The sequence below is a fragment of the Callorhinus ursinus genome, unplaced genomic scaffold (assembly GCF_003265705.2).
Source record: "Callorhinus ursinus isolate GAN/ISIS: 27379988/994484 unplaced genomic scaffold, GSC_fseal_2.0 scaffold16, whole genome shotgun sequence".
Lineage (NCBI taxonomy): Eukaryota > Metazoa > Chordata > Mammalia > Carnivora > Otariidae > Callorhinus > Callorhinus ursinus.
Genome location: NW_027397078.1, coordinates 12,498,508 through 12,513,584, shown reverse-complemented (window position 1 = coordinate 12,513,584; position 15,077 = coordinate 12,498,508). Strand labels below are relative to the sequence as shown.

Here is a 15,077-nt window from a genome sequence, read left to right as displayed (position 1 = left end):
GTGTGTGTGTGTGTGTGTGTGTGTGTGTGTGTGTGTGTGTGTGTGTGTGTGAAGGGAGTAGACAAAATCATTTGTGATGAAAATCTGCAGTTATTGTAGGCCAAGGTTGAGGTCTACTTGAGACGAGGGGTTGGAAGAGCCTGACTAGAGTTTGGCCAAGAAGAGAGTCTATGTCAATATATCATGACTTAATGATGTGAAGATATAGAAGGCAGATGATATACATTTAGGTTAAAGAGCTGGTTGTTGATGTGAATAGATAATTTGTTCATAGTGACTAGAAAAATGAACCAAATACAAGCTATGATAAATATAAATGAATTAATTTAAGTTTTTTAATTTACATGATTTTAATTACCAAAATAAAGTAGTTGCAAAATGTTACTTTGTGGGAAAAAAATACTTGTGGATTTTGTAGATAACAAACCCAGTGAGTGAGAAAATTGCTAATGGCACTAACATTTATTTTTGTTGAGTAATGATACTATGACCACAATCAAGATAATGATGATGACAATGATGATACTAATAGCCAACATTTATCAAAATATACTCCAAGGACCTGGGTTTTGTTTTCACTTTAAATATTCACACCTTGGATAGGTAGCGTGTACTATTATTGCCTATATTTTACAAATGAAGACTTCGTAGCTTTGGTTAATAGCCTGGCCAAGCTTACTTAGAGTTGGATTATAAATGCAGGCAGTCTGCTTTCAAGAGTGCTTGGTCTAACCATTGGGCTGTACTCTGTGGTTGGCAATAGAGCATCCAGATAAAAATAAATGATTGCTTACCTCTGGGCTTTGCATTCCTTGGTTCACACTTAGAGAACTGGCTTTCTCTTCAGCGTTCCATTTTAGGAAGGACAATATTGAACTAGATTGGGTGTTGAGGAGCATTTGCATGATGATGAGTTGTTGTAACCCACAGTATTTAAGTAGCGGTTGAAGGGACTAAACATATCAAACCTATTTAAAAGGTATATTTGGGATGGGGGAGGAAGAAAAGAAATTAAAAAAAAATAAAAGGTATGTTTGGATGTCTGTGGAAGGGCAGGACCTAATTTTATACATCTACATATGTACACACACATATATGCACACATATATTTACAAAATTGTCATTAGGAAAAGAGAGGGGACTAACTGCTTCTGATAAGAACTAGAACTGATGGGTTAGATGTTAAGGAACACAGGGATCAACTGAAGGAGGGAAGCACTTTCTCAGTGCTATTCACCAGTGGAACTGGTTTTTCCCTGAAGCAATGAATTCCTCAACATTGAAAGGATTAGAGAATGGGACACTGAGTATCTGTTAATAAAGGATGATTCCACTGATTCTGTAAAACATGTTAGTGCTATCTTCCACCAATCAAATAATAATGTCTCTAAAGAAATGAACAGGGGTGCCTGGGTGGCTCAGTCGTTAAGCATCTGCCTTCGGCTCAGGTCATGATCCCAGGGTCCTGGGATCGAGCCCCGCATCGGGCTCCCTGCTCCGCGGGAAGCCTGCTTCTCCTTCTCCCACTCCCCCTGCTTGTGTTCCCTCTCTCGCTGTGTCTCTCTCTGTCAAATAAATAAATAAAATCTTTAAAAAAAAAATGAACATATTGAATCCCTTGGTGGATTTTTTTCCCAAATGTGGGCTCTAAATACATAATGCTTTTGTGTGTGTGTTTTGGAGGTAAAGGCTAAGAGAATTACATTCCAATTTTACTCTGTTTATTTGCAGACTTGTATGCTCTTTAGTACCTCAAAGCTAAAGAAGCCTAAGTCCATTTTATACACAGCAGAACTGAGCCTTCCAGAACATTTTGATATCCCCAAGAAAATCTACATTCCTCAGATTCCAGAAACTCAAGCTAAATTGACCCTGTCTCAAGGAATTAAATCTGCAAATAAAACAGGTAACACATGGACTGCAATATCTAGCTCTGTCCCAGGCTCTGTGAAATACTAAAATTTTAAAGAGATTATCTGTACTAATAGGATGTTCATAATATAATTAAAGAGATAGTTCGGTGTACATAAATATCAATTATTGGATATTTTGCATTATAAATAACCAACATACTATAGCATAATAATCTAAATTATGTACTAAATTTAAGTGCTAAATTGCCGGTACTGAAATTTGCGGATGTGTTATTACTCCTTCTTAAAGAGTAGTTGTCTGATAAAGACAGTAAGTGCTCTTTGAGAAAGGTAAGGTCTTGCTGTGACGGTGAAATTGGCTACAGAAATTGTGCTGGAGTTGAAGCTCAGGCTAACTTTAAAGGATAGGAGGGTTGTTGGTGGCAAGAGCATATCAGAGGAGACAGTGTGTTATTTATGAGTGATTTATCTTTGATCTGGACTAGGGCCTTTAATAGTTGAATACTTACTCTTGGTCTCCTGGTACCCTTTTATTCTGTGATTGTTAATTAGGAAGGACTAACCCAGATTTAATAGAATATTAATAAATTTACATTATCAAATATAAGCAATAAGATGTAAACAATGTGACAAAATAATTTAAAGTATCCAAAATTAATTTGTTTTCATTTCACTTCTTTCCAAGCTGGTAGATAACATTAGGATTATAATTGCTTTACTAGGGCTATTCCCACAATGTATCATAACTCAAGTGTCATGGATTCTACTTTATATTGTTGCTAATTTATGTTTTGTTACATTTTCCTTTGTTCTTTTCCTGAGGCTTTGTTTTAACTATATAATGTTTCTAAATCAGAAACAGTGGTTACAAATGATAAGGTTACAGGGTAATCTGTTCATTTTACCTTCCTAGGACATCTGAGATCCCAGATTCAAATTCTAAGTGGCCAACCATGTAACAAGGATTTATGAATTAGCTCTGGTCTAAGGCAGGAAGGATGTTGGAGCCTAGGACAAACTGGAGAGTAGGCGTCCTATCTAAACATTCAAAATCAAAACAATAAACAGAAAAAGCCTAAGTCCGCCCAACAACTGTGAGGGTATATTTAACTCATCAGCCGTTCAGGCTGGTGACAGTTCTTAAGTGAAGTTGTTGTCTTTTTTTTTTTTTTTTAATCTTTATTACCTCCAGCTTTTCAATGTACTATTAAATTTTTAAATGAAGATTTTATTATGATAATTTTTAACCCCTTTGAGATAACTGGATAAAGTTGTGTGTATTATAAGCCCAACTAGGATTTCCAGTCCAAACAATTCACTTATTTAGCCATTCACTCAACACTCTTGAGCATCAATTCCTTTGGGCAAAACAATGAAAATTGGCATCTTAAGATGCTGTTTAATTATAAATAAGTATAAAGTTATCTATATTGAAAAACCTTTCACTGAGATAATTTTCAAAGGCTAATATTTTTCTTTCATATCAGTTGTGAACTATCCATTTCAGTAAGATTATAGTGAGAATTAAGAAAAATAGAGCTGTAAATTTTAAAAGATCATGCACAAAAGTTTTAAAATACAATTTGCACATCATGGTTCCTGTCTAACTTGATTTTCTATGCAGTTGACTTTATAGAAGAAGCTTGTAGCCCAGGTTTCTGTTTCCACTTCCTTCAGCATACATTTAAATAAATTAAGTTTACAAAAACAGAATATTCTAATTCAGGATCATAGCGGGTCAAATAAAATACATAGCCTAAACAGTGCAGTGTACATTATGTTGTTAAGCAGTGGACTTCATTAATGAAAAGGAAAGGAACATATGCTTTTTAAGTTTAATAAGTAACATTCTATTGGAATTTGAGACCAAGAATTGTAGAGTTAAGCATTTAAGAAGCTTATCTTTGTGGGGGAAAAAAAGCTTATCTTTGTGATATATAAGCCACTCTGAAGAGAACCAGCAAATTCCTAGCATTCAATACAGTAATATAGAAAGAAATCTTGGGGTTTTTTTTTTTTAAGATTTTATTTTTTTAAATAATCACTATCCCCAGTGTGGGGCTCAAACTCACAACCCTGAGATCACGAGTCACATGCTCTACCAACCAAGCCAGCCAGGTGCTCCTAAATCTTTTTGCTTTGCTTTGCTTTGCTTTGCTTTGCTTTGCTTTGCTTCCCTTCCCTTTTTCCTTTCCTTTCCTTTCCTTTTTTCTTTTCTTTCCTTTTTTCTATAGGAGGCATGGAGAAAGAAATGACAAGTATTTATCTGGAGAAGTAGAGATAACCCAGTGTTCCTGCCATTTGCAGGAAAGGGGTGGAGGTGGGTCATTTTTATAATCTCTTGAAGTTCAAATGTCGTCAGAAGGCACTAGTTTTGAGGTATTGAGAAGTGGCCGTCTTCTGCCCATTCATATTAATGTTGCCGATCAGTCTTTACCTTTTTGAAATTCCTAATGAAACTTCCACATTTCTGGTTAACAATAGCTATTATTGTAATTACTTAAAATAATCTACTTAAATCCGTATTTATTTTAGCTCCATGATTTAGGAAGGTATTATTTTTCCCATCCCACCTTTTAACATTATAATGCTTTCAACTGAAGGAGATGAAGCTGTAGAGAAAGTGCGTGTGCACACAAGTAGGTGCATCCATCTCCACAGATGCCACAGATGTACACACATGACAACATTTTCCCATGGAAAAGACATTACTTGTCCCACCTCATAGGTCTCAAAGATCCTGTGACTCCTTTGTTGTTAGTGGACTGGAGTAGGTCTAATATTTTTTGAGCACCAACAATATGCAAAGCACTGTGACAGTTGGTTTTATCGTTTTCTCATTTAATTCTCCCAATAGATACTCTGTCTCAGATCCCATCTGGGCATCGATCCTACTACTTGCTTATCCATGGACTCTTGCATGGCTCACAATAACCTTTCCACACAGTTTTTAGCCTTCTCGAACATCCTCTTTACTCCAGTTTTTTCCCATCTCCAACCTCCACTGGACAAATGACTTTGTCACCTCTGTCATGGAGGAAAGGGGGCTACATGAGCACACACTCTTCCTTAACCCCCTTACTACCTCCCCCTCAGTCTCCAAATAATAGGAATCTACTCTATCAACCTTGCTGTGTGCATGTTTGAACTTATCCCAGATAACCTGTTCTTGGGCTCTTCCATCATTTATCAGAGCTCCTTCTTCTTTGAGAGTAGTTCCTTCACTTTTGGCTCTCAAATTTCTCAAGCTTCAAAAACTAAAGACATTCATACCTTTCCCATGACAAACATACTTCTGAGTAGGGCTATCGTCATTTGTAGTTTCTATTCTTGCATGACTAGTTCTCAACCTCTCAAATCTGGCTTTTGCTCTACCACTGTAGTAAAATGGCCAGTTGCTTTCTAACTGCCAAATCCAATGGACCATTCTCAGTCTTCATCTTATTGGGATCTCTATTGCATACGACCTGGATGATTAGGCATCTACTCAGAATTCTAGATATTTGAGATAAGGCTATATACCCTTGTTCCCTGCATTTCTTCTCCATCCCCTTGATAAGATTTCTTCTTAATCTTTTCGTGAGTTATTCTGTTTACTCCATCAATATGGGAATCTTCAAGGTTCTACTTGTCTTACTGGGGCTATTATTACTTTTAATGTATCCTATAGGAGATTCTGTACACTCCTATAGTTAAAACTACCATTAACATCCCTAATGTTTATCTTTATTCCCACCCTTTTCCTTCTATTTTCAACTTAGATATTCAGAGCCATATGACATGCCTACCTATGTGTGTGTGTGTGTGTGTGTGTGTGTGTGTGTGTATGCAAATAGATATACAAATAGAGAGATTTATCCCTCAGATTCAAACTGAATGTATTATTATTATTATTCTCCATTGATTTGTTCCTTAGCATATAATCTGTATCTTTTCTTATGGTGGGACATATATCCACCCTGTCTCATATTAGAAATCTGGGCATACTGCTTGAAGCTTCTCTCTTTTGAGCTCATACCTACAATTCATCTTGTAGTTTTAAATTTTCTGTAATTTATTTCCTTCTCTTCTCTACTCCCACTGTTAATGATTCAGGTCTTCATCAGTACCTCACAAATGGAAAAAGTAATCACATCTATTTCTTCTCAGTATGGTGCAGATTTAATGAGATAACATATGTTAAGAGTTTAAGTGCTATATGATATACCTAATAAATGTTGGCTATTAATTATACTCTAGTCTTGTCCCCCTTAAAGTACTTCACCTCTAGGCACTAGAACTATTAAATCTGACCATGAAATATTACTGAAACATTTAGTGATTTCAGAGGCAGATTTACTATACTACCAAAGACACATAAATTTTATGATTTTTCACTTTTTTGACTCCCCCTTCTTAGTCTCTATCTAGTTTTATATTTGCAATTTTATGTTCTTTCTCTTGAAGAAGGTCCCTATATTTTAAAAGCCTCAGGCCTCATAAAACCTAGACTTTTACCTAGTTGTAGGTCTTGACTTAAAATCTCATCTACTTGTGGCTCTGGGGATGTTGAAATTTATGGACAGGAAGAGTTTTATGGACCTTAAAAGGGTACAGGTAAACAGGAAATCTCCAGTGGATCCAGGAACACTTATTACCTCCCCAATATAGAGGGTCCTGTGTGTTTTGTGCCTTCCGTGATAAATATGTACAAGAACACTCAAACAAAATGCTCTAGGCTGGTTTTGCTGATCACTTACACAGAGCTCAAAACCTTCATTTCTAAGGTTATCTCTTCAGTTTCTAGTATTTTACATTGATCCAATTTCTTGTTCTCTCTCAAGGGATATGTGGCAGACATATTGGAAGTGCATATTGTAGGAACACTGTTCTCCTGTAACTTCTCCCATTTGAATCCAATTTTCTGAATTTTCTAACATTTGCTAATAATTAGCGGTCTAATAGGTGACAAATATTCACTAAATCTTTCCATGACAGCTGTTTAATATGTAATGTGCTTATAAACTATACTAAAAGTTTATTATTTATAACTAACACTATATGTGGTTCTATCCACTTTATAAGGATTAAATATATTATTATAATAGCTAAATTATCCTTCAGTATGAAAATAAGACTGCAGAATTGTTGCAATAAAAATGAAAGTAAATTCCTGCTTAAAATTTATTAACTGTTTTGACAAATAAACCCTACATCTCCAGGTTATATCAAATAGCCACAAATGTATTTCAAATAGAACAAAAGTAAATTTCATTTAACCGAGTACCAATTAAAAAGTTAGGTTTAATGATTAAACTGAGTTAAATTGAAACAATCCACTATACTTTATTGTCCATATCACCAAATCACCTAATCTTAGAAATGTGCTGTTCATTTTTCTCAAAAGAGCTATAAACTTGTGGTGATATATTTGTTACACTTTTTTTTTTGTAAAAACTCCTTTTAAATTTACAAAAGCTTTTTGAAATAGAATTTCCTTAATTCACTTAGAAATATAATTCAAATGTATTTTTCATATAGGATTGCCACAGTTGTAAACCATCAAGTCCAATTACAGCGTATAAAAGAATGTTATTAGATTCCAGAAGGAAATTAGTAATCCATATACTACATTTAAATCTCATAAGATCAAGAAGAACAAAAACCAGGAAAAGTAAAGAACATATTCTCTATCTGAGATCTTTAAGTTTATATTTAATTATAAATGTAATAGTTTCTGTTATAGTCTACCTTTCAAGGACACTTGTAATTATAATCATAAAAGACACTACTTATAAATACCTGATATAAATTTGAATTTACATCAAGCAAACAATAAAAGGATATTTATCTATACTCATGCTTAAAGCTTTATTCTTCTATTTATTTATATATTTCATTTTTAATAACTTTATTAAGATATTCACATACCATGCAGTTCACCAATTTAAAGTGTATAATTCAGTGGTTTTCAATATATTACATAGATACATGTAACCATTACCACAGTCAATTTTAAAGCATTTATATCACCTCAAAAGGAAACTCAGTACCCTTTCGCTATCAATTCCCTCTCATTGACCCCTCTCCCCAGCCCTAAGCAATCATTAATTTTTCTCTCTACATAGATTTGCCTATTCTGGAGATTTCATATAAAAGAAATCATGTCATATGTGGTATTTTATGACTGGCTTCTCTCACTTAGCATGATGTTTTCATAGTTCATCCATGTTATATCATGTATCCATACTTCATTCCTTCTAATGGCCGAATATTCCATTGTATGACTAACACATTTGGTTTTTCCATTGATCAGTTGATGAACATTTGGGTTGCTTCTGCCTTTTCCCTACCATGAATAATGCTGCTGTAAACATTTCTGTGCATATTTTTGGGTGAACATATGTTTTCATTTTTCTTGCGTGTGTATATATAACTGTAAGTAGAACTGTTGGGTCACATGGTAACTACATTTAAACATTTGAGGAACTACCAGACTGTTTTCCAAAGTGGCTATACCATTTTACATTTTACCAGTAGTGTGTGAGGGTTCCAGTATCCCTGCATCATCAGCAACACTCCTTATTATCTGACTTTTTAATTTTAGTGATCCTAGTGCTTAGAAATGGTATCTTATATGCTTTTGATTTGCATTTCCCTGGTGCCTCAGCATGTTGAGCTTCTCTCCATGTACTTATTGGCTATTTATGTATCATTTGTATAAATTTCTATTCAGGGGCGCCTGGGTGGCTCAGTCGTTAAGCGTCCGCCTTCAGCTCAGGTCATGATCCCAGGGTCCCGGGATCGAGTCCCACATCGGGCTCCCTGCTCAGTGGGAAGCCTGCTTCTCCCTCTCCCACTCCCCCTGCTTGTGTTCCCTCTCTCACTGTGTCTCTATCTGTCAAATAAATAAATAAAGTCTTTAAAAAATAATAATAATAATAAATAAATAAATAAATTTCTATTCAGATCTTTTACCCATTTTTTAAGTAGAGTTGTCTTTTTCTTCTTGATTTACAAGTGTTCTATCTATATTCGAGATACAATACTTTATCAGATATTTGATTTGCAAATATTTTCTTCCATTCTGTGGGTTGTCCTTTTACTCTCTTGAGACTGTCCTTTGAAGCACAGTTCTTAATTTTAATGAAGTCTAATTGATCTATTTTTGTTGTTGATTGTTTCTTGCTTTTGATATCATATTTCAGGATCCACTGCCAAATTTGAGGGCATGAAAATTTAGTTCTATTTTCTTCTCAGAATTTTATAGCTTTAGTCCTTACATTTAGGTCTTTGATCCATTTTGAGTTAATATTTGTATATTGTTTGAGGTAAGGGTCTAACTTCATTCTTTTGAATGTGGCTGTTCCAGTGGTCTTGGAACCATTTGTTGAAAATACTGTTCTTTTGGGGTGCCTGAGTAGCTCAGTCGATTGAGCATTTGACTCTTGGTTTTGGCTCAGGTTGTGATCTCAGGGTTGTGAGATCCAGCCCCACATCTCATCAGGCTCAGCGCTCAGTGGGGAGTCGGCTTCCCCTGTCAGTTTCCCTCTGCCCCTCCCCTCACTTGCTTGTGCACTCTCTCTCTCTTAATAAATGGTTTTTTGTTTTTTTTGTTTTTGTTTTAAGAGAGAGCACAAGCAGGGGTAGCAGCAGAGGGAGAGGGAGAAGCAGGCTCTCCGCTGACCAGGGAGCCCAATGTGGGGTTCGATCCCAGGACCCTGGGATCACAACCTGAGCTGAAGGCAGATGTTCAACTGACTGAGCCACCCAGGTGCCCCATAAATAAATGGGTCTTTAAAAAAAAAGAAAATACTGTTCTTTCTGTATTAATGTATCTTGACACCCTTGTTGAAAACCAGTTGACCATAATGTGGCTTATTTCTGGGTTTTCTATTTTATCCCATAGATCTATATGTCTTTCCTTAGGCCAGTATCACATTTTTCTGATTACTGTTGCTTTGTAGTAGGCTTTGAAATCAGAAAGTGTGAGTACGACTACATTGCTCTTTTTTAACCAGATTGTTTGGCTGTTCTGATATTCCCACAATTCCACGTGGATTTTAGAATCAACTTGTCAGTTTCTGCAAGCAAGCCAACTGGCCGCCTGATGGGTATTGCATTGAATCTGTAAATCAATTTGGAGAGGATTGTCATCTTTTTTTTTTAAAGATTTTATTTATTCATTTGAGACACAGAGATACAAAGAGAGAGAGAGAGCATGAGCAAGGAGAGAGTCAGAGGAAGAAGGAGAAGCAGGCTCCCCGCTGAGCCAGGAGCCCGATGTGGGGCTGGGATCATGACCTGAGCCGAAGGCAGATGCTTAACCATCTGAGCCACCCAGGCGCCCCGAGGATTGTCATCTTAACAATATTAAGTCTTGTGATTCATGACCATGCAATATTTTTCCATTTCATTTGATATTCCTTAATTTCTTTCAACAGTGTTTTGTAGTTTTAAGAGTATAAGTTTTATACTTCTCTTGTTAAATATATTCCTAAATATTTTAATCTTTTTCATGATATTACCAATGGAATTGTTTTCTTAATTTCATTTTGGATTATTTATCGCAAATGTATAGAAATATAATTGCTGTATATTAAAATTATATCATGTAACCTTGATGGATTGATTTTTTAAATTCTGTTTTACTGGATTCCTTAGGATTTTCTATATACAATATAATATTATATGCATAAAGAGATGGTCTTACATCTTCCCTTCTGAAATGGATTGGTTATATTTCTCTTACCTAATTGATCTGGTTAATACCTCCAGTAGAATGTTAAATAGAAGCAACAAGAGGGGACATTCTTTTTTTTTAAAAAAGATTTTATTTATTTATTTGAAAGAGAGAGCATGAGAGAGAGCATGAGAGGGAAGAGGGTCAGAGGGAGAAGCAGACTCCCTGCTGAGCAGGGGGCCCGATGCGGGACTTGATCCTGGGACTCCAGGATCATGACCTGAGCCGAAGGCAGTTGTTGCTTAACCAACTGAGCCACCCAGGCGCCCAAGAGGGGACATTCTTGTCTTCTTCTTGAATGTATGGAGAAAGAATCCAGTCTTTAATCATTAAGCATCATGATAGCTGTAGGTATTTTAGAGGTGCCCTCTATGAGGCTGAGGAAGTTCCCATCTCTTCCTAGTTTGTTGAGTGTTTTTCTCATGAAAGTGCATTGTATTTTTTCAAACTATTTTTCTGCATAATTGGGATAAACATGTAGATTTTGTTTCTTTTACTCTATTGTTATAGCATATTGTATTCATTGATTTTTGGATGTTAAGCCAACCTTGCATCCCTGTGATAAATATCATGGTTTGAATGTTTGGGGCTCCTCAGAATTCATATGTTGAAAACCTAATGGCCAAGGTGATGGTAATTAGGAGGTATGGCCTTTGGGAGGTGATTAGGTCATGAGGACCCAGCCCTCATGAATGGGTTTAGTATCCTTGTAAAAGATGTCCCAGAGAGCTAGTTCACCCTATCTGTTATGTGAGGATACAAAGAGAAATCTGAAACCCAGAAGAGGGTCCTCACCTGACTCTTCTAGCACCTCATTCTTAGACTTTCAGCCTCCAGAATTGTGATAAATAAATGTGTTGTTTATAAGATGCCTAGTCTATCGTATTTTGTTATGGCATCCCCAGCACATCTTCTATATGTTGCCGATAATTCTTCTATATATTGCCGAATTCTATTTGCTAGCCTTTCATTGGTTTTTGCTTTGATAGTCATAAGAAATTTGGGTCTACAGTTTTTCTTATGATGTCCTTGTGGCAATACTGGCCTTATAGAATGAGTTAGGAAATGTTCCTTTCTCTTTTATTTTTGTTGAAGCATTTCAGAGGGATTGGTGTTGATTCTTTTTTAAGTGTTTGGTATAATTCACCAGTGAAGCCATCTGGCCATGGGCTTCTCTTTGTTGGGAGAGTTTTAGTTACTGATTCAATATCTTTACTTGTTATGTAGATCCGTTTAGATTGTCTCTTTCTGTTTGAGGCAGTTTCAGTGGTTTGTGTCACTTAAATTGTGTAATTTTTGGCATATAATTGTTTATACCATTTTCTTACATTCCATTTTGTTTCTGTATGGCAGAAGTTAAGGTCCCTACTTTCATTTCTGATTCTAATAATTTGAATATTTTCTTTTTTTTTCTTGTTCCATTTAGCTAAATGTTTGTCAATTTTGTTGATCTTTTCAAAGAACTAGCTTTTGGTTTCAGTGATTTCTCTGTTGTTTTCTCTATTTCATTAATTTCTCTTTTAATCTTTATTTTTTTTCATTCTACTTTCTTTCAGTTTAGGTTGCTCTTCTTTGTCCATTGTCTTAAAGTGAACATTTAGGTTATTGATTTCATATCTCTTTTCTTCTTTGTTGTAGGCATTTATTGTTATAAAATTCCCTATAGACATTTGTAGCTATAAATTACTACTTCACCTTAATCCTGCAAGTTTCTGTATGTTTTATCTTTATTTTCATTAGTCATAAAGTATTTTCTAATTTCCCGAGATTTTTCTTGACCCACTGATTATTTAAGAATATATTAACAATAATAAGAGTTGTTTAGGGAGGGAGGTTGAAATATTATGAAGCACCCAATATATAAATTAGGTAAATAGAAAGCTTCTCTGTTCAAAACCAGAGAAGATGCTTCAGAACTTGGTCTGCTTGTCCTCCGCTGACCTGTTATTATAACACAGCAATGGTTCATGAAGCACATTCTCATGAGGCTGGGGTTCTGATGAATATAATTTGAAAGCTACTGATTTAGCCCAGCTTCCACATTTTATAGCTGAGGAAATTGAAACACAAAGAGGGTAAGCAATTTAACTAGAATTAAGTAGATAGTGACATAATTGCATAATTCACTCTAGAATATATTGTCTTTAGCCTCTTTGAACAAAGCTGCTAGATTATGGGGTACTTTATTCAACAAATATTTATTGAGAGCTTACTGTGTATAGATAAGCAATGTTAAGGCACCCAAGATATAGCAGTGACCACAATAGAGAAGATCCTTGTCTTTTAGAATTTGATGTGGAAAATTGTCCCTAGTGTTTGCCATCCTTGGGGCATATTGTGAGTGACATATTCATTATTGGTTGTCGCTTTTCCGTGGCTTATTCTTTCAATCTTGTGACCCAGGGTATTACTTCTTTGGATAACAAGCTAGTTAGATGTGTTGACAGTGGTTGTGGCATGGAGAAATATGACTAGCCATATAAGAACTTAACCCAAACTTTGACTTCACTGTTTCAGTAAAAAAGGCCCAGCATCTGGTTTTCAGTTTCAAATGGTCTACAAATTGTTAGTGACTAGATTGACATATTAGATGTGTATAATTGTTAGCTCTGTTTATAATTTTCAGCCATTTCTCTTTTAAATCAGTTGTTTCTATCCATATAATATCTGATTGAAAATAATTACATGTTCTTATCTCCTTGGTTGATCAATTTTTATTCTAATATTTGAAAGTTCTGGTATAATAGTCACCTTTTTTTTTCTTATTTTTTGGAAAAATAAATTGAAGGTACAATTTTATTTTATGAATTCATTTTATATTTTCATGCACGGTGGTCCAGAAGTGATTTTAATTAAGGTGTATTAAATTTAATGCACAGAACTTTAGTGAAATTCAGAAATCAGGAAAGTAGTTAGGTAAGTGTACTTATGTAGTTTAGAAAATTGCAATTTTCTTTGTTGTTGCTATATCTTTTTTTTTTTGGTGAACAGAAAAAACTTCATTTTTTCAAAATAAAAGTCAGTGGAAAAATACTGTGTGAAATAGAATTTTGTTCTTAAGTTTATGGGCAATTGTAGTACTCATTTGAATGCAATGAATGCGAACCAGTGGCACATTCTATTGTAATATCACACATAGGTGTAATAAAACATAATGAAGGTATTTGAAGTCAGCTTCTTTTCAGTATTATGTCTATGATTATTTACCATTCCTATGTTTACTTTAAACATAGAATCTTGGAGAATTTTCATTGTGTCCATTATGCTTAAAATATTTTGATCTCTGTCTTCTGTGTTTTCATAAGTGTCGTGACAGCTGGTGTGATCACAGCTCTTGTGGAAGGAAGTAATAATCTTGTCTTTTCTCAGAGAGGTGCCTCGTAACCACCTCTGGGAGGTGGAGGGCTGCCCCAGGTGCACCTGATTTCATGTAGAAGCATAGTTGGGATCTACCATCAGGAAAAGGGGGTCTGGTGATAGAGTGAAAGAAGAAACTATATAGTTTCAGTGGTCAGCAGGTGAGTGGGCACTTAAAAGACAAACCTATTAACACCTTATATACAAATTTCTAGGTCTGACCATTGATATTTATATTTTATTGATTATCCTGCTTTCTGTAATACTTTTTATCCTTATCTGGGTCACTGATATGCATCACCTTTGGAGAATGTATTCATGGGCAGTAACTGAATCTTTTGAGCTTCTTCCCTAATCACACTACTGGGTGTAGGGAATCAGTCCTGTTGATCAGAGTATTCTCCTCAATTCATATCACTGCTCACAGATTCCCCAGCTGAGTCGGAAAATTGGGTCATGTGCTCTTGTATTCTGGCCTCAGCCCAAGCCACCCTTGGGTGGGCAAATGACTAAGCTGCTGAGAATGTTCACTCCTATCTCTTTCCATTTCAGGGTATCTCTTCTTCAGTTCTTTTCTTTGCCTGACCTGTGGCAGGTTATAACCTGATTGGAACACTGAGTGTCTCCCTTTTGTATAAAATCCCCTTTAGAAATGTCATTTTTAAAGAATTTTATTTTTAGCCAACAACCTTGGTCTTTCTCAGAAAAAGAAATTTTATATTTATTGTTTAAATGATTGATTGAAGTATACCCAACGCATGATGTTACATTATTTTCAGGTGTATGACATAGTGATTGGACAAGTCTATATGTTATGCTGCATGTTTATATTCCCCTGGAGTGTAGCTCCCATCTGTCCCGTTACATCGCTATTACAGTATCATTGGCTGTATTCCCTATGCTGTGCCTTTTATTCCCATGACTTATTCATTCCATAACTGGAAGCCCGTATCTCCCAGACCCCTCCACCCATTTTGCCCATCTCCCCATCCCTCCCCTCTGGCAACCATCAGTTTGTTCTTTGTATTTGTGGTTCTGTTTCTAGGTTTTTTTTTTTTATTCATTTTTTTGTTTGTTTTTTAGATTCTGCATATAAATGAGATCATATAATATTTGTCTTTCTC

General features: G+C 35.4%; 1 protein-coding gene across 1 annotated transcript in view; it reads left to right on the top strand.

The window, feature by feature from the left end:
- CFAP47 (cilia and flagella associated protein 47) overlaps nt 1-15,077 on the top strand; it is a 514,691-nt gene that overhangs the window by 300,977 nt on the left and 198,637 nt on the right. Inside the window, exon 45 of the mRNA XM_073901936.1 lies at nt 1,732-1,906. Coding sequence (XP_073758037.1) covers nt 1,732-1,906 — 175 coding nt within the window. The remainder of the gene's footprint in view (nt 1-1,731; nt 1,907-15,077) is intronic.